At 62.9% G+C, this 21694-nt stretch overlaps 1 protein-coding gene across 3 annotated transcripts in view; it reads left to right on the forward strand.

Moving 5' to 3' along the window:
• The window catches only part of MAD1L1 (mitotic arrest deficient 1 like 1), a 237720-nt gene that overhangs the window by 174229 nt on the left and 41797 nt on the right, over positions 1-21694 (forward strand). For all 3 annotated transcript variants that reach the window (XM_061153798.1, XM_061153797.1, XM_061153799.1), the window contains 2 exons: positions 2234-2324; positions 16591-16798. In XM_061153798.1, coding sequence (XP_061009781.1) covers positions 2234-2324; positions 16591-16798 — 299 coding nt within the window. The remainder of the gene's footprint in view (positions 1-2233; positions 2325-16590; positions 16799-21694) is intronic.

The raw sequence follows: 21694 nt of genomic DNA on the forward strand, positions 1-21694 counted from the left end.
TGTCATGCAGCCCTGTGTTCTGGCTGTCACACATTTTATCTAGACTTAAACCCCAGTATGTTTTTATTGGTTTTGTTTAATCTCTTTTTGAAACAGTGATTTAGGTATTTTCTAAAGATTTAAATAGCATGAGGCCAGTTTTCCTGCCCCCGCCTCGGGTGGGTCCTCCCCCTTCCGCTGGAGGCTTTCCCAGCACATCCCTGTAGGGCAGGCCGGCCCGGGATAAACCCTCTGCTTCTGTGTGCCTGAGAACATCTTTATTTTGCTTTTGTTTTTTGAAAGATATTTTTACTGGGAATAGAATTCTAGGTTGACATTTTTCATTTCTTCCAGCATTTGATAGATTTTTCTCCTCTTTCTCACTTGCGTTTCTCGGCTGAGAAATCTGCTGTGTTGCTCCGTGGGTAGCATTTCCTTCCTGTGGCTGCTTGTAGGGTCTCCTTATTAGCACTGGTTTTAAGCACCCACATTGTTCCATGCATTGGGGCTGTTTGCTTATCTTTCTTGTGCTGGGATTTGTGTGGCTTCTGGAGTCAGTGGCTTTATACTTTGATCACATTTGGACCCTTCTGCAGTATTTTTCTGTACCCCGACCCACAGGGACTCCAGTTACACATAAATCCTGCTTCATGAAGCTGCCCCACTGCTCACGCTGCTCTCTCCGGTTTTGAAGATTGATTTTCCTCCCTGTGCCACCATGGTAGTTTTTATCACCCTGTCTTCAAGTGCACTAAACTTTTGTCCTGCAGAGTCTCATCCATCATGAATCCCATCCAGTGTTTTTCATCTCAGACACTGCAGCTCTCACCCAATGGAACGTGCCTTTATTCCAGGAGCTTTTAATAACTTTTCATGTCCGTGGATGTTGATTTAATGCCTGTGTAGTTCTTTCTTGGTTATGCTCCTCATTGTGGGTCATGTTTTCCTAGTTCTTTCAATGCCCGGTAACCTTTGACTGACGGCAGACCGTGTGTGTCAGCTTGTTGGGTTCTGAACGTTTCTGTGTCCCTATAAATCTTGGTGCTTTTTTCAGAGGTACAGTTAGGCCTCTTGGAAAGAGTTTGGTCCCTTCCAATCTCACTTTTGTTGATTTGTGAGGCCATTCTGGAGCAGTTCTGTCTGAAGAAAATCACCCTCCCACTCCCGAGTCGACCTTCCTGAATGACCCATGGGGCGTGAGTCCTCCATCCTGCTGGTGGGAGAGGCTGTGTCCCTCGCCCTGTGTCAACGCTTGGCCCTGCTTCCTGGGCACTTTTTTATTTTTCATTTTATTTATTTACATTTGGCTGTGCTGGGTCTAATTGCTGCACACCAGCTCTCCTCTAGTTGTGACGAGCGGCGGGTCTCTCTGTTGTCGCACGCACGGCCTCTTGTCACCGTGGCCTCTCCTGTGCAGGGCACGGGCTCTGTGGAGTGCGGACTTCAGTAGCTGCCGCACACGGGCCCTAGAGCGCAAGCTCAGGAGCCGTGGCCACACGGGCTTCGTTGCTCCACGGCCCGTGGGATCCTTCCGGATCAGGGATCGAACCTACGTCTCCTGCGTTGGCAGCCGGAGTCTTCACCACTGAACCAGCAGGGAGCCCCCAGGCACTTGTTTATTTTAAACTATATCAGCGCAGTTTCTGTAAAACATGAAGACAGAAACAGCCACCTTCTCACAACAGCGAAGGCCTACCTGCGCGCCTGCCGCCGCCCCGGGCTTGCGTGGCCTCTGGGCCCTCGGGACGAGAGCGCCTGTGTCCGCACCCTGCCCTGGTGGCCCCCAGCCCCAGCCACATCCACAGCCCATGTTGTGTGTCTTTTCTGTGTTTTCATGGAGTTTGGTCCTTTTCTTGACTCTTGAGTCCTCCCCAGGGTGTGGTCCCACGTGTGGGGTGGACCAGTGGGCATAGGGCACACAGACCCCACCTGCCCCCTGTTAGTCTCCCTGTCCGCTTGGCGTTGTGGTCAGCACCCCCTCCGCCCCCCATGAGTCCCCCTGCCCCCCGGCGTCGCAGTCAGCGCCCCCCTCGCCCCCCACTAGCCCCCCTGCCCCCCAGCGTCGCGGTCAGCGCCCCCCATAGACACTGTGCTCACCCCCACCCCCTGCTGTGTTTTCAGGGCTGTTCCTGCCTGTCCCCTCCCTGTGTCATATTTTCACAAGTGCCTATTTAACCGTGTCATGGCCCTTCCCTGTTCCCTGCCCAGAGGCCGTGCTGCAGTGGGCCTCCGTCATGGTCTGCTCCCCTTGCAGGTTGAAGGTTGAGGAGCTGGAAGCGGAGCGGAGTCGCCTGGAGGAGGAGAAGAAGGCGCTGGAGGCGCAGCTGGAGCGGCTCACCCTGCAGGTGAGTTTGTCCGAGGCGCGCCCACCCTCCTGCGAGGCTCCCGCGCCACAGCCGTCCACTTCCCGGTGAACGGGCCAGACTGACCCGGGGGCCTGTCCCCTCCAGACGCCCTTGCTGGCTGAGAGCTCGGGTCCCGAGCCCGTGGTGGGCACCCCCTGCCTCGGGCCACGCTGCCGCCCCCCAGCACCTCCAGCCCCGTATGCTTCGTTGATGCGCAGCCTGTTTTCCCGACTGCTCCCCGCAGAGCCCCTGCGGCGCCCGTGGCGGGTATGCTGGCCGTGCTCCCGGGGGCAGAGGCCCAGCAGAGGGTCCTGGTCGGCCTGCAGCTGTGAGGGCCCGTAGTACACTGTTGCAGTGTTACTTTTTCATTTTTATCCTTCTGTCTAAATTGTTCTCAGGCAAGAAACCTGCAGGTCTGTGATTACCCAGATTCTGGACAGGCCATTGATTTTTGTCTTGACACCTATTAGAGGCAAATCAAATCTCTTTTTTATTCCCAATTCCTGGAGACGGGAGACGTGACATCCTTGATGGAGCATGGCACCGGGAGCCGCGCTGGTCGGTGTTCAGCTCCGGACCTGTCATCTCGCTCGGTTTTAATTGGGCCGCAGTCCTGACGCGAGGCGGCTGCTGGCAGGTGAATCCCCGGCCGCCCGTCAGCGGCCGCGGTGGATCGAGCGCGCCCGAGGTCACGGCTGACAGCTCCCGGGCCTCGGGACAGGGCTTAGCCAGTCCTGCTGAAGCCGACAGTCACGAGGTGCCGCCGCGGCCCCGCTGCGGGTGTCAGGGGTCAGACCAGGTCAGAGGTGCAGTGAGCACAGTCAGTCAGTGGGTGCGGGGGCTGGGGTCCGCGATGTCGAGCACGTCCAGCCTCCTGGGCCCCAGGCGGGCCCCCGTGGGCTGGGGCATCTGCGTCTGCAGACCTCAGCTGGAGCCCTCCTCCTTGGCTGGGTGGTCTCAGGCGTGTCGTGCTTTGCCATCTGAGTCTCCAGCACGTCATTTATAAAATGGGGGGCGATGAGCCCCCGTGGGGGATAACAGGAGCGGCTGACAAGGGCTCAGGGGCCATGTGTGGCCACACCATTGTGAGGGCAGAGACCTGGTCCCTGGGCCATGGAGGCCGCAGGAGAGGCAGGCGCCCTGCAGGTGGCCTGGCTGGCCCCAGGCTTAGTCCATGTGACCGCAGCGTTGCGGACCAGAGTCCGGGTCAGGGCGGGGGATGCAGGCTGGGGGTGGCTCGGCACACGGCCCCCCAGCTTGTGTCTGTCTGCGGCGCTGCCGGCCTGCTCCTGATGCAGCCCCCCTCCCCTCTCCCCTCTCCCCTGGAAGAGTCTTCACGGCGGGCTGCTTCAAGGAAGATTGATTAAAATCAGCTGCAGTTTGACTTAATTGGGAACATATGCTTGGAGAGGGAGTCGACTAGTTAGAACTTCTTGTAATTAGTTCACAGCTGGTTGGTGAGGCACGCGCTCCAGTTACTGCTCACAGCCGAGTGCGTGGCTGCCCGTCTGCCCGCTGGTGCCCGGCGGGGCCGGGCGACGGTGCCGGGCGGGCTCCTGGCCACTCATTCTGTGCCATGTGGCCTGTCCCGGTCTTCTGGGGCTGTCGGCTCTTCCCACTGTGTCTGGGGTGACCCGCGTGTCCCTAAAGTAGGCAGCCATCAGGGAGACGAGCCCTGCTTAGCGACGGCGGGACTGAGGCCCCAGGAGCCAGACACGCCTGGCCGTTTTGTGAAGGCGGGATGTTCTGATACAGGCTGCTCTCGAGCAGACCCCCTGAAACTCTGGGCCTGAAGCTGCGGGAGTCCTCTGGGAACCAGACTCTGCGGGTCACACTCCCGGTGCCCCAGGCCTGCGGCGCCCCGCCCTGCCCCCACCTGGCTGTGCCCAGCGCCCTCCTCAGCAGTGGGCCCGGGGCCTGCTGTTGGTCCTGCCCCTCCATGGTGGTGGCCCTGGTCTCGGTCTGCTGGTCGGGACATGGAGCTGACCCCACCTCCTGCTGGCTGTGGTGCAGAGCATGGTGACCTCCAGCCAGGAGCACTGCCCCGCCGAGGTCACTGCTCTTCCTGACAGCGTCACCTCGATGGTGCCCTGTGTGTCCACATCGTGGGCCACGTCTGGGGCTGTCAGCCAGCGAGCTGCCTGGCGCTCTGGGGAGCAGCCCGAGGGTCAGACACACTGCAGCTCTGGGCCTGATGGCCACTGGTCCCCCAGCAGGGCCCCTTCCGGTGAGGAGCAAGCCTGCCACAGGCGGGCGGGAGGCCTCGGGCCCTGTGGCTCCCCTGGGTCCCGGGAGTGGAGCCAGCGTGCTGACGCAGCCCTACCAGTTTCCCGACGTTGCAGACATGGTCAGACATACAGCAAAGTTGCAAGAGTTTCTCCGTGAGCACCCCGTGTCCCCCCTGCTGGGGACACTCTCCCTCGGCCGCCATGACGCACCTGTCCGCCCCTTCCTTCCGTTAGTCCTGTCTCTTTTCTTGACGCATTTTAAAGCAAATTGCAAACATCTGTACCTCTAAATGCCTCAGCACGCGCGTAATTAGGCAGAATTCATCTTTGGGGTTTGAGCCCCCGTCCCACCGTCGCTCAGAGGGGGCGGGAGAAGCCCCCCTAGCGGGAGCGTCCCCTCACGTCCCCGCCCCACCTGCTTCCGGTCGTGGTGGGGGGTGGGGGAAGCTGTGCTCAGGAAGGGGCCTGACTGCAGCCCGGTGACATTTACACTGACTGTGTCTTTTTTGGAAATGGAGTGGGTAGAAAATTGCCGGGTTCCCTGTGAGTGGAGAACGTGTGGAGGAAACTGCCCGGCTCCCACCCCGTCTAATCATAGCGGCTCCTGGCCTGGCCTCCTCCTGCTCTGGGATACGGGGGCCGGGGTGGGGGCGGCTGCGGGAGGGGCAGCCTTCACTGCTCTTCACGCCTCGCTGCCCTCGCCTCTGACCCCATCTGATCACAGCGGCCCCCAGCCTGGCCTCCTCTCCGGGATACGGAGGGCAGGCAGGGGGACGGGGCTGTATCGGGGGCGGGCTGCAAGGGGGACAGCCTTCACGCCTCGCTGCCCCTGGCTCCCACCCACTCCCCATGCAGCAGACCCGAGCCCCGCTGGCCCCTCGACTGCAGGTTCCGCCTGCCCTCCCCCCCCCCCCCCCCCAGGGTCAGTCCTTGGACCCGAGGTCCCTCCCTCACCGGTTCTCACTGGCCAAGAGCCCTGAACCTACAGCCAGTCCAGGCTCTGCTTCTCGGAGCCTGTCTCACCTTTGGGTCCTCCTGGGCCTTGAGCGTGTCCTGTCCCCGACTAGATAGGTTATTTCCTGACGGTCTGCTGCCCGTGCTTCTGGAATGCTCTCTGGGCGTTGCTCCCTGGCGGGGGCAGGACCCTACAGGCCATGGGGCCTGGTGCCGGGTGGGGTGAGCCCCCGAGGCTGTCCCTGGCGGGGCCAGCTGTGTCCCTCGCGGCCCAGGCTCACCCCACCCCCAGCCCTGCAGGCTGCTGTTGCTCTGCACGTCTGGTTCCTCGACGCTGGGTGTGGACTGGTGATGGTGCATCCATGGCTCTGCACACGCCAGCCCCTCCCTCAGCTGTGGCCCTGGCCCCTTCCTGGCCGCACCCGGGAGCACCACTGGCCTGACCTGCTCCTGCTCTCACTCAACACTCACGGGCACTGAGGTGGGCATGCTGTTCCCCCCGAGCAGAGGCAGCCTGGCACGCAGAAGCCACCCATCTGCCGCATGGCGGGAGGTGACACGATCATGCCCCCCACCCCGAGCCGGCTGCACTGCCCCAGCGGAGGTCCAGACCTCCCTGGCCAGCAGCCCTGGTCTGCCCTGAAAGCCTGGGTCGTCTGTATGAGGACCACCGGGCCGGCTGCATCCTGCCGCCCCACCCCCCGTCCTGGCCAAGCCGGAGCTCTGTGGTGTCAAGACCAGGCTGCCCTCCAGCCAGCTGCCCTCCCTGGGCTGTGAGCAGCCGTGTGCCGTGCGCCCTGCCTGCCTGTGGTAGGGGGTCCCGGGCGGGCAGCTCTGGCATCACCCCTCCCCCGGGCACTGAGCCGAGTGCAGCGACCCGGCCTGACTGCAGCCAGTGTTCCTGGGGCACAGGAACTCCAGGGCGCACATGGTGAGGTGGGCAGGGCGCCCCGGAGGTGGGCTCCGGAGGACGCACGTCCAGGTGTGAGCTCCTGACCTGCAGACCGGGGCCCTGGGCGGATGCTTCCCTTCCCGGGTCCTGGCTCCTTTGTGTCGGGGGAGCCAGCGCCCAGGGCTGCGAGCATCAGGCCAGGTGCACGTGAGGCTCTCGTCCGGCTCCTCTCCCATGTAGCTTCTTGGAGCTGGTGGGTTTGCTCCCCCTAATGTGAGTCTGTACTGCCCACCCCACCCCCCACCCCCACCCCCTGTAAACTCAGCCCGTCTTCACACTTCCTGATGCTTTCGTCCCTCTGTGCGTTTGGGGGGTTCTCCCCACAGATACGTGGTGTCCTGTTAGTTTTTACACAACACGTGGCACGTCTGCTTGCGTGTGTTATGACGTTTTAATCCTGCCGGTTACCAGGAACGTGATCACGACCTTGCCATGGCATGCATCCTTTTGCTCACGCCTCTGCCATGCGTGTGTCTGTGTGTGGGAGAGACTCCCAGAAGAGAGGGTCGGCAGGAACCTGCGTGGATGGCGACAGCAGCACCGACGGTCATATGACGGCTGCGCCGTGAGGGTGCGGACCCCCTGCCCCAGACAGCAGACCTCCGGACTTCTCTGGCCCAGTGGGTGAAAACAGTGTAGTTGGAGCTGTCAGTCCCTTTATCACCTGAGTGAGGATTTTTAAATGTGTTCGTGTGTGTTGATGTCCTTGGTTCATTTTTCAAATGGCCTGTTGGTCCTTTTCTTGTTGGTTTCTTGGAGCTCTTTGTATATTAAGGACGTTTTAAGTTGTGAATATGTTTTTCTAATTATCATTTGTCTTTTGACTTTTATGTTTGTGCTGTTTTCCCTTTTTTTTTTTTAATCAAGCAGAAGTTTTTGGCTTTTAGATTTATTACAGATGCATTTATCACCTTTTCCTTTTTAGCTTTTGGGTTTTTGTTCATATCTTTACGTTTCTCATGTCCAGATAGTAAAGAATTCTCTCGTGGTATCTTCTGGTTTTCTGGGGCAGTTTCATTTTTTACATTTAAATCTGATGGATTTGGAATCTGGTTTGGGTTTTTTATTAGGTGGGAGGCATGGTTTTGGGAGGGGCTCCTCCTGGTACCCCTGGACCACTTTCTGAAAGCCTGTCTTTTCCTCGTTGGCGTGAGGTCAGCCCCCTCGTGCACCTGATGCCCCGGGTCAGGTCGAGGCTGGGGCTCAGTGTCCTGCTGCTCCCAACTCTTTGTTTATCAGGGTTTTCTCTTGTTCACTTTTATATGAACTTTGGGATCAGCATATCCAGCTCCCTCTCCCCCAGCCAGCTTAGAACTTGCTGGATGTCGTGAACCGAGAGCGTGAGGGTCTAGGGGTCGGGTCTCCTGGTCTCGCCCTCCTCCAGGAGGATGTCGCTGAGACTCTGTTAGGGTCTATGTCCACCCCACCGGGAAGCTCACACAGAAGGACAGACACTGTGTGATTCCACCTGTGTGGGGTCCCTGGAGGAGTCAGGGTCACAGAAACAGAAGGCAGAGAGTGGGGGCCAGGGGCTGAGGGGCAGAGCCCTGGGGACAGGGCCTCAGCTTGGGAAGGTCTGTGGGTGGACAGTGGTGACGACTGCACAGCAGCTTGAATGTACTTAAACCGAACAACACACTTAAAAATGATTAAGGCGGCGAATTTTATCACAATTCCGAAAACTTCTTACTGGCTTTGCTGAACATCTTCTGTCATAGCTCAGAGGCCTGGCGGGAGGAGCACAGCCCGTGTCTGTGGTGAGGGGCGTGGGTGCTGGACACCCTGCCCTCTTCTGCCCCGCAGCCAGGCCCTCCCATTCCCCAGCTGGTCCTGCAGCCGCCGGCCTGACCGGACACCCCCACTGCCAGTTCCCGTGTCTCAGGGCGGATTTGGGGCACCTGCTGCCGCTTGCTGTCTGTGACTGGGAGATCTGGCAGCCCAGGTGCCTGATTTCCAGCTGGGACACAGGTCACTTGGTCAGCGGGCTCGGAGGGCCATCACTGTGGAAGGGCAGGGGCTGCCGCAGGCGTGTCCCACCTTCTTCTCCTCCCCCGGCCTCCCCCATCCCTCCCCCGAGAGCCGTGGCCCTGGGTGCCCAAGTGGGTGGCCAGTGTCCCAGCCGTGAGCACTGCCCTGATGCAGTAGCAGCTTAGGGGGCAGCCCAGTCTGTGGACAGGAGTGTGGGGCCTTGTTAGCTGGGGGGCAGCTTGGCCATCTTACCCACTGTGCCGTACCTCCCCAGCCTTGCATCTGCTGCACTGCAGCCCTGAGTCTCCCTGCAGGGTGGCCTGGGAGGGTGATCGGGGTGGGGGGCGCTGGGAGGGCCCAGGGCCTACAGCTGGCCTTCAACCGGAGTGGCTGCCTCCCGACGGTGAGGGTTGTCTTTCGTGGCTTCCCTGCAGGCTGTTTACAAGCCTCTCTCACAGCAGGTCACCTTCTGAAGGACTCCGCATGGGGGTCGTGGGCAATTAGCATCCTGTAACTGGCTCCGCCAACCGCCCTGTGTCTGCTGCTTGGAGCCAGGGATCGGGGCTGTGATCTTGCGCGTGGGCAGCACGGGGCCACAGGGGCAGCGCACCGCGTGTGCCAGGGCTTCCGGCCTCTGCAGCACCCCTGCTCTGTCCTCACTTTTCCTGGTCCTCACCTGCCCAGCGAGACCTGGGCAGTCCTCGGCTCTCTACAGCACAGCTGGGTCAGAGGTCCCGTGAGCTTGTGGAGCCACACTGCTGGACCCGAAAGAGCCAGGATCTGGGGCAGGTTGATGAGACTAAGGACCGAGCATCTCGAGTCCCTGTGGCCTGGCTCGGACTCGGTGTCCGCCCGCTGGGTGGGGACCTTGCTGCACCCACGCAGAAGTGACCTGGTGTCCCCTCTCAGGTCCCTGGACACCTCCGTCTTCTGTCCCGCGTCCAGCACCTGGGTGGGGCAAACGTGGGGGTGACTTGAGATGGGAGGCAGTGCTCCCCACCTGTGCGCTGCAGCCTTGGGCCGGGCCTTGTCCCCGCTCTGCCTTCCTTGGGGGTCAGATTTGCATGGGTGCTTTCCTGCGCCGTATTCTCGTAACTCCAGAAAGGCCTGGGTCCTCAGATAGGGGCACACTGGCCACATCCGGCAGGTGTGATACACGCCCGTCAGGATTAACCCTGGCTTTTGCTCCACAGTCATCACAGGTAACAACGGCACACTCAGCAAAGCTGCGTTGCCTTTATGACTGTCTTCACATCCACTGACTTTCTGATCTTTCCATACCTGGGAAGGTGAGCAGAGTCCCCATTTTACAGATGAGCAAATGGAGTCTCCGAGCAGCCTGGTCATCTCAGAACCAGAGCAGGGATGTCTGTGTTTCTTGCAACAGAATGCCAGCCGAGGGGCTGCACCCTCTCACCGGGGGTCCGTGTGAGCAGAGGGGCTGCTGTCCACAGGACGAGTAGTGGCCCTGACGGGAATGCCCCTCCTCAGGCTCCACAGCCCCCGAGGGGACTCTGGCCGCAGCCACAGGCAGCCTGCAAGCTCACCCGTGTCTCATGCACACGCGGCGCCTCGTGGCCAGTGGCAGATAAACTCCCTGCAAGGCTCCCTGGCGCTGGCGGGACTGTCCGGGGAGGATGACGTGAGAAGGGCCGTCCACGGGCGTCGGCCTGGTGACGCCGCTCCCACGGCCCATCCTGCCTGCGCCCCAGCTCACACCGAACCTGGGGCCTGGCGGCCCGCTCCCAGCCCGCCCCTCGGCTCCAGCGGCCGGTCCCCGGGTCTGGGCAGCGGCGAGCACACGCCCCTGGATGGCGACCCCACAGCCGGCTTCTTTGTGAGGAGCCTCGGCCACAGGAGTGGGAGTGCCTGGTCCTGGGGAGCCCTGGGGGGCGGGGCCTCCGGGAACGGAGGGCGTGGGGGCGGGGCCTCGGGAAATGGAGCAAGTGGGGGGCGGGGCCTCGGCCCCTGTGGCCCCTGGCTTGTGGTGCCCCAGAGCAGGGGTTTGAGAGCGCCCGCTTCTCTTGGCCCACGGCAGGAGGCTGGTCCCCAGACGGCAGGCCATCTCCTTGCCCGCGGCTCTCCTGCCTCCAGCCCAGGCCCTCTCTCTTCACCCCTCTCGTGACCTGCTCGGTGGCCGCGAGAGTCTCTGGCGCTTGGTGCCGGGGGTCTGTAGGGTCTGGCCTGCAGTCACGTGGCCCACAGCTGACGCCTCAGGCTCTCCACCCTCGGCCAGCACTCCGTCTCGAGGCTTGGCCTGCTGGGTGCCCCCAGCTTCAGAGCTGGGCAGCGTCTGGTGAGCCACCAAGCGCCAAGGAAACCGGCCCACACGGCATGTCGGACGTGAAGCCAGCGCCCGAGGGACCCGCCCAAGGTCACGGAGCCCACGGGCGGCAGGGCGCGCGGGTCCTGGGCTCACGGAGGCGGGCGTGCAGGCTGGCGGGGCCTGGAGGGCTGAGCGTCCCTGTCCTTGAGGTCTGGCTCACCCTGCCCCTCAGCTTCAGCGGGACCCTGAAGCTCCCGCCCTTCTCCCTGAGCTGAGCTTCCTGCAGCGGGGAGAGGTATTGATTCAGTTTTCAAGTCGGGTGATTCATAAATATGCATGAGAATCGGTGGTTACTTAACTGTGCTTTTTAATTCTCAGCGCATCCCTACCTCCTGCCAGCAGGGTCTCTTAGCAGGCACAGCAGGCCCCCTCCCCGGCTGTCGCAGTCCTTCACGGCCCACAGGGGTCCCGGGGGTCTGCCCCCCCATCCTGGTCTCCCGGGCGCTAGGCTGAGAAGGCCCTTAGAGGTCAGGTTCACTGCCCTCCCACTTCCTCGGATGGAAGCCGAGGCCCCGGAGGACAGACGCCCTGGGCAGCCCGCAGGGCAGGGTAGAACGTGACCGCTGACGGCAACGAGGCAGGTGCATGGGGCTCAGGAGGCCAGCTCCAAGGCTCTGACGCAGGGGCCCTGGCTGTCCGTCACAGCTTGCCCAGAATCTGAGCATGAGAAGGAAACCCCCGTGACCTGCAGGCTGCAAGTGGGTTGCGGGGCCCCCGGGAGGAGCCCTGCTCAGGCCCAGCCCTGCTGCCCGGGCCTGTGGTTGTCGGGCAGGCCCGGTCCTCTGCGGACTTGAGACCCCACCTGTATCCTGAGAAACTCTCAGTCCCCCGAGGACCCTGGTGGGGCTGGAGCTCCTCTGCAGCCTGCCCTGAGCCCACCTGCGGTCTTGGACGGGAACAGGCCTCCGCTCCCGGCGAGGGGGAGTTTTTGTTTGCCGGTAATTGCACCCACGCATCAAAGAGAGGCTCAGAACTTTTCCTTTTGAGATTCCCGTCAGCGTCTCAACAGTTTCCTCAGCTGTGAATCAAACAAGGCAACAAATTTTTAGCAGAAGATTACAGCCGTTTCTCCCCTTTCTTCCTCAGAGCCGTCATCTAGTCGCAGATATCAGCAGATTTGTTCACACCCTCCCATCTGCTTTAGTGGTGCCAGCCCCCGATGCCCCTCACAGTGCCACCAGGCCCCAGTGCCCGTCACGGTCCCACGATGCCCCAATGCCCATCAGGGTGCCACGAGGCCCCGATGCCCCTAACGGTCCCACGGGGCCCCTGTGCCTCCAACCACGCCCAGGGTGAAGGGTGGCACCCCTGCCCCTGGCTGGCTGTGAGCACCTCCTCTCCCAGGCACCGTGCAGCCCACAGGGAAGGAAGGAGGGACAGACAAGAGGGAGGGGAGGGCCTCCTTGCTCCCGGAGAGGGTGCAAAGCAGAGCCCAGGTGCCCTGAGCCCTGATGCCTCCTCCCCCAGCCTGGCCACCCAGTCCTGTGGGCCTTTGACCTGTGGCGGCCTCGTCGGGCCTGTGAGGGAGGCTGACTGGGTAGCAGCTTGTGTGCAGTCCAGTTGGGCCTTGGGCCAGTCCTCCCGGGCACCTGGGAACAGTGGCCCCATGGTCTGTGGTGCTCCTCCGTCCCCAGGCGGGTCAGACTCCTGGGGGAACAGCTGCCGCAGCCCCCGTCCTCTGAGCAGAGTGACTTTCCTTGACTTCTGAGCGCCCTGTGGGAGGGTGCAGGCGTCAGGGCCTGTGGCCGACCCCAGCCCCGAGTCGCTGTCATAACCTTGTCACGAGTGCCTGGCCCCCCAGAGGCACCTCAGGAAGCCCCCCGAAAGTCCAGCTGGACCCAGATGGTATGGGCCTGAGCTGGGTGGACTGGCCTGCCTCCTGCCAAGCCAGACGCGCAGACCTGCCCTGAGGACCAGGGTTTGGAGAGCGTGTCGCTGAGGCTGGAGTCCTGGCTGCGTGGGGGCCTTTGACTCGGAGGTGGTTTGAGAGGAAGCCGGGACAGCCTCAGTCAGGGGCAGCGCTAAAGACCTCCGCCCTGACCTGCGGGGGCCGTGGGTCATGCAGGCGCGAGGAGACCCGCAGGCAGGGCCGTGTCCACACCCGAGGTCCTGGGCCGTGCCAGCCAGGGTCAGCCCTGCTGTGGACCCGCGTCCCCCAATCCCCACCCTGGGCCAAGCCCCAGCCCCAGCCCAGCACCGCTTCCCTCCGGCCCAGCGCCCCCCGAGGGCTCCGCCCCGTTCATGCTGCCCACAGGCCAGGCAGGCGCGTGGAGGAGGAGCTGGTGCCCGGCAGGCTCTCAGGGCGGATGGAGCGCCCGCACGCATCCTGCTGTGTGTTCTTCCTCTCTTCTTTCATTTCTTTCTTAAAAACAGCTTAATTGAGATACGATTTACATACCACAGAGCTCGCCCGTGTGAAGCGTGCGGTTCGGTGGGTTTCATACTTTCACAGGTAGCGAGCAGCCATCACCACACAGATTCCGAACGATCCTATCCGCTCAGGAGGGAACCCTGCACGCCCTTGGCCGTCGCCCTGCGCGCCCCGCCCCCTCCCGCCTCCAGCAGCCGCTGCTGTGCTCTCTGCGCCTGGAGCTGTCCTTACCGGGACAGTCATGCGCGTGGCGGCGTGTGTGTGGTCTGTGACTGGCTTCACCCCCCGAGCGCGGTTTTTTCTCTTTCCCGTTTTGCCGCCCCGGGGCGTGTGAGATCTTAGTTCCCGGCGAGCCCCTGCGCGGGAAGTCCCCGGGCAGTGTTTTCCGGGATCGTTCGCGTGGCAGCCGTGTCGGCGCTCTGCTCCTTTTCACGGCTGCATCATACTCCCTGGTGTGGGTGGACACGTGGACGGTGCTGCTGTGAACATCTGTGTGCAAGTTTCTCTGTGGCCGTGTGTTTTTATTCCTCTCGGGTGTGTCCCTGGGTGTAGACTCGCTGGATCGTGTGGTGCTGGTGGTGGTGGTTTTGTCACTCAATCGTGTCTGACTCTCTGTGACCCCGTGGACTGTAGCCCACCAGGCTCCTCTGTCCATGGTATTGCCCGGGCAAGGACACTGGAATGGGTTGCCATTTCCTTCTCCGGGGGACCTTCCCGACCCAGGGATCCAGCCCACGTCTCCTGCATTGGCAGGTGGATTCTTCACCCCTGAGCCCCCTGGGAAGCCCAGACCATGTGGTCACTGTCTGGTTGTTTGAGGAACTGGTTTCCGTGGAGGAAGCACCATTTTCTGCCCCAGCAGCAGCAGGGCTCGGTTTCTCTGTCCTCACAGAGACTGCCTTCGTCATTCCTGCCTGGCAGGTGCAAAGTGATGTTTCTTTCTGGTTCCGATTCTGGTGTCCCTGATCGCTGATGACATTGGTGTCCAGCATCTTTTCCTGTGCTCATTGGCTGTTTGTATATCTTCCTTGGAGAAGGATTGGTTCAGACCCTTGCCCGTTTTTACATAAGTTTGTTTTCTTTTGTTTTTTCCCCGTTGTTACCGAGTTGCAGGAACTCTTCATGTGTTCTGGATCAAGTCTCTTACCAGAGAAGTGATTTACAAGTACCTCCTCCTGCTCTGGGTGTTTTTTCGCTTCCTTGGTGGTGTGCTTTGAAGCACAGAAGTTTTTCATTTTGAAGTCCAGTGTGTCTACATTTTTCAAAAGAAAAATGTATGTTTTTCTTGTTTTTAGTGTCGTGTTCCTTGTTTTTAGTGTCATGTGGAAGAATCCAAGACCAAACCCAGTGCCTGTGTTTCCTGCCAACACTGGCTCTCATGCTTAGGTCTTTATCCACTCTGGGGTCACTTTCGTGCAGTGTGAGGTGAGGACTCAGTCCGACGCTCCTGCACGGGGGTGTCCCCCGTCCAGCACCTCTTCCTGGCAGTGGTCCCGCCTGGAGGTGCTGGCCTGGCCCTGACCCGCCGTCAGGTCAGCCGCTCCCCCACCCGGTGCCCGCCTGTGCTGCCTGTGCAGAGCTTCAAGGTCTGCACGGCGCTTCCTGCCCTCCTTCCTGCCTTCCCTGTTGCTGCCCCGCGGGGACAGACGGTGTCACCAGCACCGCCTGGCACGTCTGTGCCAACATGGCCCTTTGCAGAACATGTCTGTGCTCGTCTTCTCCCTGCACCCCCGACCCGGCGCCCTGGGACATGCGGGTCCCTGGGCGCCCCCTGTTGGCCGCGGGGCCTTTGCCCGAGCATGCGGGGTGGACGGACTCCATGCCTGGCTGTGTCTCCCAGGCTGTGAGAATCAGACGAAATAAGATCCCTTCCGGCCTGACAGCCTGTGACTCACCGGAGTTACACCGTGTCTCTTTGAGGCTCTTACAAGGTTTTCAGAAATGCACGGGGAGCCAGCCGTCAGCCGCCCCCCCACCCCCCCGCCCTCTGCTGGCCCTCTCCGTGCCTGGGGCAGAAGGGCTGGCAGCGTCTCCACACGCCCCCTCTCTTTTAGCGCCACAGTTAGCAGGCTGGCGAGGGCTGGCCGGCAGTGGCCACACAAGCCTCTGATGCCTTGGAGGGCTGGCGTCCTCGCAGCTTCATTCCCGTGCTGGGGCGGCTGCTCTGCTGCACAGCCATGTTGCCGGCCTGCCCCACCTCCCGCGGGTTTGGTGATCTGAGTAACGGTGCTGTTCCCGCTGCTGCCCGTGGAGGACGGAGCCGTGGGCAGAGGTCCCAGGCGGAGGTTGGGTGTTCCAAGAGGGAGTCTCGGTGTTGGAGTGGAGGAAGACGACTGCTCAGCTGGCCCAGCGGCCCTCCCTGGGAGGCAGGTGGGCCCGGCCGGCTGGCCCACGGCCCCTCGGCCAGGGACACAGCGTGCCTCTCTCCCCGCGCCTGGGGGAGACCCTTGGGCCCCCCTCGCCGAGGCCCAGGCCTTCCCCCCGCACCTGCCCTACAGGGCTCCTGCTCGTCAGAGGGGCTCGGGGAGTGACAGCCAGAGACACGCGCTCCTCCTTTGACTTCCGGGGCCTCAGAGCCGAGCTGCCTCTCCTGGGGACTCTGGGCCAAACGGCAGGGACAGAACTGAGGGTGGGGTTTACTCAGCAGCGGTCTGTCTGCTCCCCGCCTGTGCTTGGCTGTTGGGGTGACTCTCGGTGACCTCACCTGGTGCCAGTGAGCTTGACGGGGGTGGGGGATGAGCCTGACGGGGGTGGGGGGCGAGCCTGACGGGGGTGAGGGGCGAGCCTGATGGGGGTGGGGGATGAGCCTGACGGGGGTGAGGGGCGAGCCTGACGAGGGTGAGGGTGAGCTTGACGGGGGTGGGGGATGAGCCTGACGGGGGTGAGGGGTGAGCTTCACAGGGGCGGGGGCGAGCCTCATGGGGGTAAGGGCTCCCTGATGCGCGTGGCAGGAAGCTGAGGCTGGGCTGGCCCAGGCCTCCTCCAGGGCACGGCCTGGGCGTGTGCACCGGGTAACATGCCTGCAGGGATGTGCACCCATCCAGCGTGGACGTTCACTGACCATCTACTCCTGGCGACCAGGCCCCAGAGCAGCTCTGCCCGCAGCCGTCCCCTTCTGCGCTCAGGGCTGGCGTCGTGTGTCAGTAACAGGAGCCGTGACAGTGAGGCGTGCGGGGACTCCACTTTAGTGTCACGGCTTTCTTAAGTGTTTGAATTTTAGAAGCCAGGTCTCAGTGTGAAAGCCTGGGGCAGGAGGGTCCCTGCGAGGCTGGTGAGGACCCAGACGTTCGCAGATAGTGTCTGAAAGCACGCACTGGATGCCGATGCTCAGGGGGACATGGATCAGAGCGGGGGGCTCGCGCGCTGCCTCCTGCCGATGCCCCAGAGATGGGGGGCACCCTGTGGGCTGGCTTCTCTTCGCGCTCACCCTTGGGGGCTCTGACCGCCTGCCTGTGGTCCTCCTGCAGGGTGACTACGACCAGAGCAAGACCAAGGTGCTGCACCTGAGCCTGAACCCAGCTGGCGCGGCACGGCAGCGACTCCGAGAGGGCCAGCAGCAGCTGCAGGAGGAGTGTGCGCGGCTGCAGGAGCTCGTCCGCGCCCTGGAGGCCGGCGGCCCCATCCCTGCCCACCTGGAGGCCGCCGCGGGGCTGCCCTCGTCCCGGGAGGTGGCAGGTAGGCCCCCGTCCTTCCATCCATCCCTCCGTCCAGCCTGTGCAGGAGCTGGGCCACGGGCCTCTGGGGGGTGGGGGCCCTGGTCTGCAGAGTGAGCGCGGTGAGGACCCGAGGTGGCATCTCTCCAACCCGGGAACAAGTTAATACCATGTATCAGTGCGTGTGTGTCCATTAATCACAGGGACACCAGTGCTCCGGGAAGCAGGGGCCGTCTCTCACAGTCTGAGTACGTTTCCGGACCCAGCGAGCCCTCTGCAGGGGCCTGTGACAGGCAGGCGGGGTTGGAGCTGCCTCTTCCACCTCGAGGGTCTCACCCGCTCTGCAGCTCTACCTCGGGGCCGCAGTCTCTGACCTCACAGCTCATCTCTGTCTCCAGGCAGTACAGTGCCTGCTGCACGCCGAGGTCCCCGAGGCCGGCCCTCAGGCAGAGGCAAGTCCATCACCGCCACGCAGGGAGGGCATCGTCTGGGGGCTCCATTTTCCCAGGGGCCAGCCAGTTCAGGCCCAGGGGGAGCCTGGGGGCTGGGGGCCGCCTGCAGCCTCTCTCCTTTGTCAGAAGGTGCCAGGCGCGGCTGCCTGCCCTGGGCCTCGAGTGGCTGGTGGGGGGGGTGGGTGCCCTCCCTGGTGCCCCTGGAGCATGGCCCCTGCTCCCGTGTCTGCTGCTGGCTCTGCTCACCCCCCACCCCCGCGATGTCTGCGGGGCGTCTGCGTCGGGAGGACACGGCTGCTGTTTTCCTGACATTTGCTGCCTGCGTTTCCAAGCAGCTTTTCCCCCGGGAAGCCCTTTCCGCTTCCTCCGCCCGTGTCTGCCGAGTCAGGCTTGGAGAGGGAGCGCAGGCGTCGTCTCGTCTGGAGCCGGGCTCTGCCATTGCCCCATCCCCGGGTCGTGGATGCAGCCCCTCCAGCCCGTGAGCTCCCACGTCGACCTCCGCGTGGAGCCAGCCTTTCTCGGGGCGCCTGGTCAGCGGTCACTGACCTGCGAGCCTGTGGAGGCGGGAGGCAGGCCCAGCACCGGCCCGCGGGCCTGGAGGCCTCGGTCAGCCGTGGCCTTGACCGGAGCGAGCCCGGCCGTCCTGCGGGGCCGCGTTCTGCCTGCTCCCCGTCCCCAGGGCGTTCCGAGCGGTCCTGGTCCCACGCCTGTCGGCCCAGAGTCGTCTGTGAGGCGGGGGTCTGTGTGCCGCCAGGCTCAGCAGGGACCCCAAAGTGCAGGTCTGCCGGCCCCTCCCGAAGCCCTGGCTCCGCAGGCCGCACCTGCTCTCCAGCTGCTTTGCTGTGACCGAGTGTGGGGCTGGTGGACGGTGACCGAGGTGCCGTGTGAGGTGCACACCCTGCTGCAGACACGTGCACGCCCTTTCCTGCCCCCACCCGCCTCTCCCGTCTTGTCTTCAGGAGCCTGGCATTGGCTGCCCGGTGCCACCCAGGTGGTTCTGTGGCCAAACCACGGCTGAGCCACCAAGGCCGCCGTGAGGGGGTCCCTGCAGCCCGGGGTGGGCTTCCCGGCCCGCAGAGCTGTGAGAGGCCTCCCGCAGGGCCCTCAGCAGGGGGGCGGCCAAGCGTGGTCTCCAGGCCCGCACTCCTGTTCTCTCCCCGGGCTCCTGCAGCCCCGCTTCGCGAGTCGCCTGTGTCCTTGACGAGTTCAGGAGCTGGGAATGCAGACTCGGGCGCTCAAGGTGTCTCTTCGTTCTGCACAAGCATTCACACCATCTGACGTGACAGACCGTTTACTCCTCAAGTCTGCCACTCCTCCGACCGGCAGGCTGCGGGCTCAGCTGTGGGGACGCAGCTGCTCGGAGCCTCCTGGGGCGCCCGACACGTGCCCAAGGACACTGTGGGCGTCCGGACAGACGGCTGGCTGAACCTGGGCCCCAGCTCTGCCATGTTCCCTGAGGCCCCACGGAGAGTGGGACCGTGGCACCTCTGCAGTCGGGACAGCCGGTGGGCGGGTGGTTTAATGGTGAGTGACTTAGGAAGAAGGACTCCAGGCAGCTGTGGTCGTGGCCTGAACCAGGCTGAGTGATGCCACGACTCTCCCCAAAGGCCAGGAATTGGCAGCAAGTCATGCTGGGGGAGGGGCGTGACTGCCAAGCTCAGGAGCACGAAGGATGCGCGCCCGAGGCATAACCGAGAGGCCCACTGACCCCAGGCTTGACCCAGCTCCATCTGTGGGCTGCGGCCTCTCTCCCAGCAAAGTCGGATCATAGCGCTTCCCCCGGTGTGTGTGGAGATCCAGGTCCCCGGACCCCATCTCAGACCTGCTGGGTCAGAATCCCAGGGGCCCTCACCCCTGCCCCTTTCACCCCCTGGAGCCTGATGAACCCGAGGAGACATGAAGGTGCTGAACCTGGAGGCCCCCTCAGACGCTCGGTTACTGCTCAGTGGCCCTTGAGCTGAGCTGACTGGCTGGGAGAGCCCAGTGCTGGCTCTGACCAGGGTTGGCTGACGTGTGCGGGGGTGCAGAGCAAGCAAGTGGGAAAGTGCGCCCGGAGGACACAGGCCATCAGAGGGGTGGAGACCTCTGGAAAGCTTGTCCTTGGAGACAGGGAGGGGCTTTCAACAGCAGCACACGGACGACAGACTTCAAATTTCTCCAAAATGAAAGACAACGAACTTCTGGAAGTTAAGAATATAAAAGAGTTAAATGATGATCTAAATAGTGGATTTTTAAGATAAAACTGAGAAAGTTAATCTGAAAAGCAGAGAAACAAGACAGTGAGATGGGAAACAGGAGGAAAATATGAGGCAAGTCGAGGAGTCGGCAGCCCGAGGGGGCCACTGTCTGAGTCCTAGCTGCTCCGCAGAGGCTGGGAGGACAGACCACACCCGTGCTGTCTCAGGGACCTTTCATAGCACGGAGGGGTTGCCTTTACATGTGGGGGTGCTGGGCAGGGCCCGTGGTGGCAGAAAGCCCCCCCACACACTGGAAAAGTGGGTCAAAGGCCAGGGATCACAAGACGTCCCTTCTCAGCAGCAACTCTGGTGCTGGGACCTCGGGCGCTTTTCCAGGTCCCCGGGAGCCGTGAGAATGCCCGGTGCCTCGTTGGTGGCTCCTAAGCTCCCAGAGGACAGATGGCGAGGGCACTGAATAGCTGAATGGGTGGCCGCCTGTGCACGGAGCGTGCCGTCAAAGCCTGGCCTCTGTTGCTGTGTTTCTGTCTGGCCAGGCTTCGCATGGTCAGCAGAGTCACAGCTCAGCAAACGCCCTCCCAGGCCGTCCACGTCTGCCTCAGCACCCAGGACTCCAGCAACGGGGCCAGGCAGCCGGGCTGTGACCTGTGACCTCCCTCCAGCCGTAGAAATCTCAGCACACGGGCGCCGTAACCTCCAGAGTCTCGTCATGGAGAGAGGGGCCCTCCCCGCCTTACCCCGTGGCCTGCGGGCCAGCCCCGCACCCCGGATGGGCTCATCTGCTGTGTATACGGGGTGGCCTTGGCTCTCGGCCTGCAGATGCCCTGGCGGTCGTGTAGGTGGGCGTGGTCTTCACCGTGACAGCTGGCGGCCAGGATGGGGGCAGCCCAGCAGTGGAGGTGCCCCGGCTCCCTGGAGGTGTCAGCCTCGCTGCCCTCATGCCGGGAGCTGTTCTGGGGGCCGGGAGGGACAGTGCGGGGCAGCCGCCCGGCCGCAGGTGACCACACCACGACAGGTGCTCCGGGACCTCGGCCCTCGGTTGGTGGGAGCCTGCACCTCGTCTCCCCGCCCCTGCCCCCTCCTGAGCTGGCTCAGCTCCGCGCATGGCTCCCCACCCACCTAGCCTGGGCCAGAGAGATTACTAATTGGGGGTTAATTAGGTAATGCATTAATATTAAAATACCTAATCTTGTCAGAGCAACATACAGGAGGTGATCAGATTTTTCCCTGCCTGACTGTGCCGCCGATCCCCAGGGTCCCTGGAGAGGGCTGTGCCTGGGCCCCTGCCTGGAGCCCGGCTCGCTCTGCCCGGGGAAGAGGCCACCATGGGGAGGCGGCCGTGGACCGGCCCGCAGCAGCTGCGCCGTCTGCTCCGTCTCTCTGCAGACTGAGGCTCACCCCCTTGCCCACTTCAGCCAGCGCCCGCCCTGTAGAGGGAGGACGGGGCTGCCAGGGGGTGGGGGAGGCACTGGGGGCCCCTGGCCGGAGCCGCCGGCCTGGGTCAGCACTGGCCGGGACGTCACAGTGCTGAGCGCAGAGTCTGGGCCGCCGCGGGTCACCCATGAGGACGCTGAGGCTCCACATGGCTCGGCATCCGGCACAAGGTGGTGGGTTTAGGGCTGCATGTGACCACTGGTCTGGCTACCTGAGGCGTAGAGGTGGGCGTAGCCTGGATCAGAGAGCCGTACTCAACAGGAACTGGCCTCTGAGCACCTAGCCTTCGGGGGGCAGGGAGAGCCCCCAGCGTGCAGCAAGAAGGGCCTTGCCTGCACTTTCCCCGCTGCTGGTTCTCGGCTGGAGGGGCCGCCTCTGAACAGCCAGGAAGACCGCAGGGAAGTGGGAAGCGGAGGCAGGGGTCGTGTCCCTCCCCCCCCCCCCCCCCCAGCAGAACTGCGTTGTCCTTCTCACTGGCATCCCCGGCCTTGCAGCAGGTGGGAGGGAGGCCTGCTGGGGTCTTCGAATGCCTGAGCAGCACGTGGGTGGACCTGAAAAGCACTGTGGTGGCTTCGGGCGGAGCTGATGTGGAACCCGAGCCACAGAGGGTGGGTCAGACACGCCCAGACCGTGACCAAACCTGGAAAGTGAAGGCAGGACGTAACTGTGCCGGTTCCTGTGAGCGTTCTTGGTTTCTTTGGGTGACGCCGGCGTTGGATCACTGGGTCACGTGGTTCGTGCACTGTGAGCCTCGAGGCTGGCTGTGGTTCCGCACCCACGCTGGCCCCACGGGGGTCGGTGGCTGCATGTCCCACCAGCTCTGGGCCCTTCAATCAT

This window comes from Dama dama, chromosome 10 (assembly GCF_033118175.1).
Source record: "Dama dama isolate Ldn47 chromosome 10, ASM3311817v1, whole genome shotgun sequence".
Taxonomy (NCBI): domain Eukaryota; kingdom Metazoa; phylum Chordata; class Mammalia; order Artiodactyla; family Cervidae; genus Dama; species Dama dama.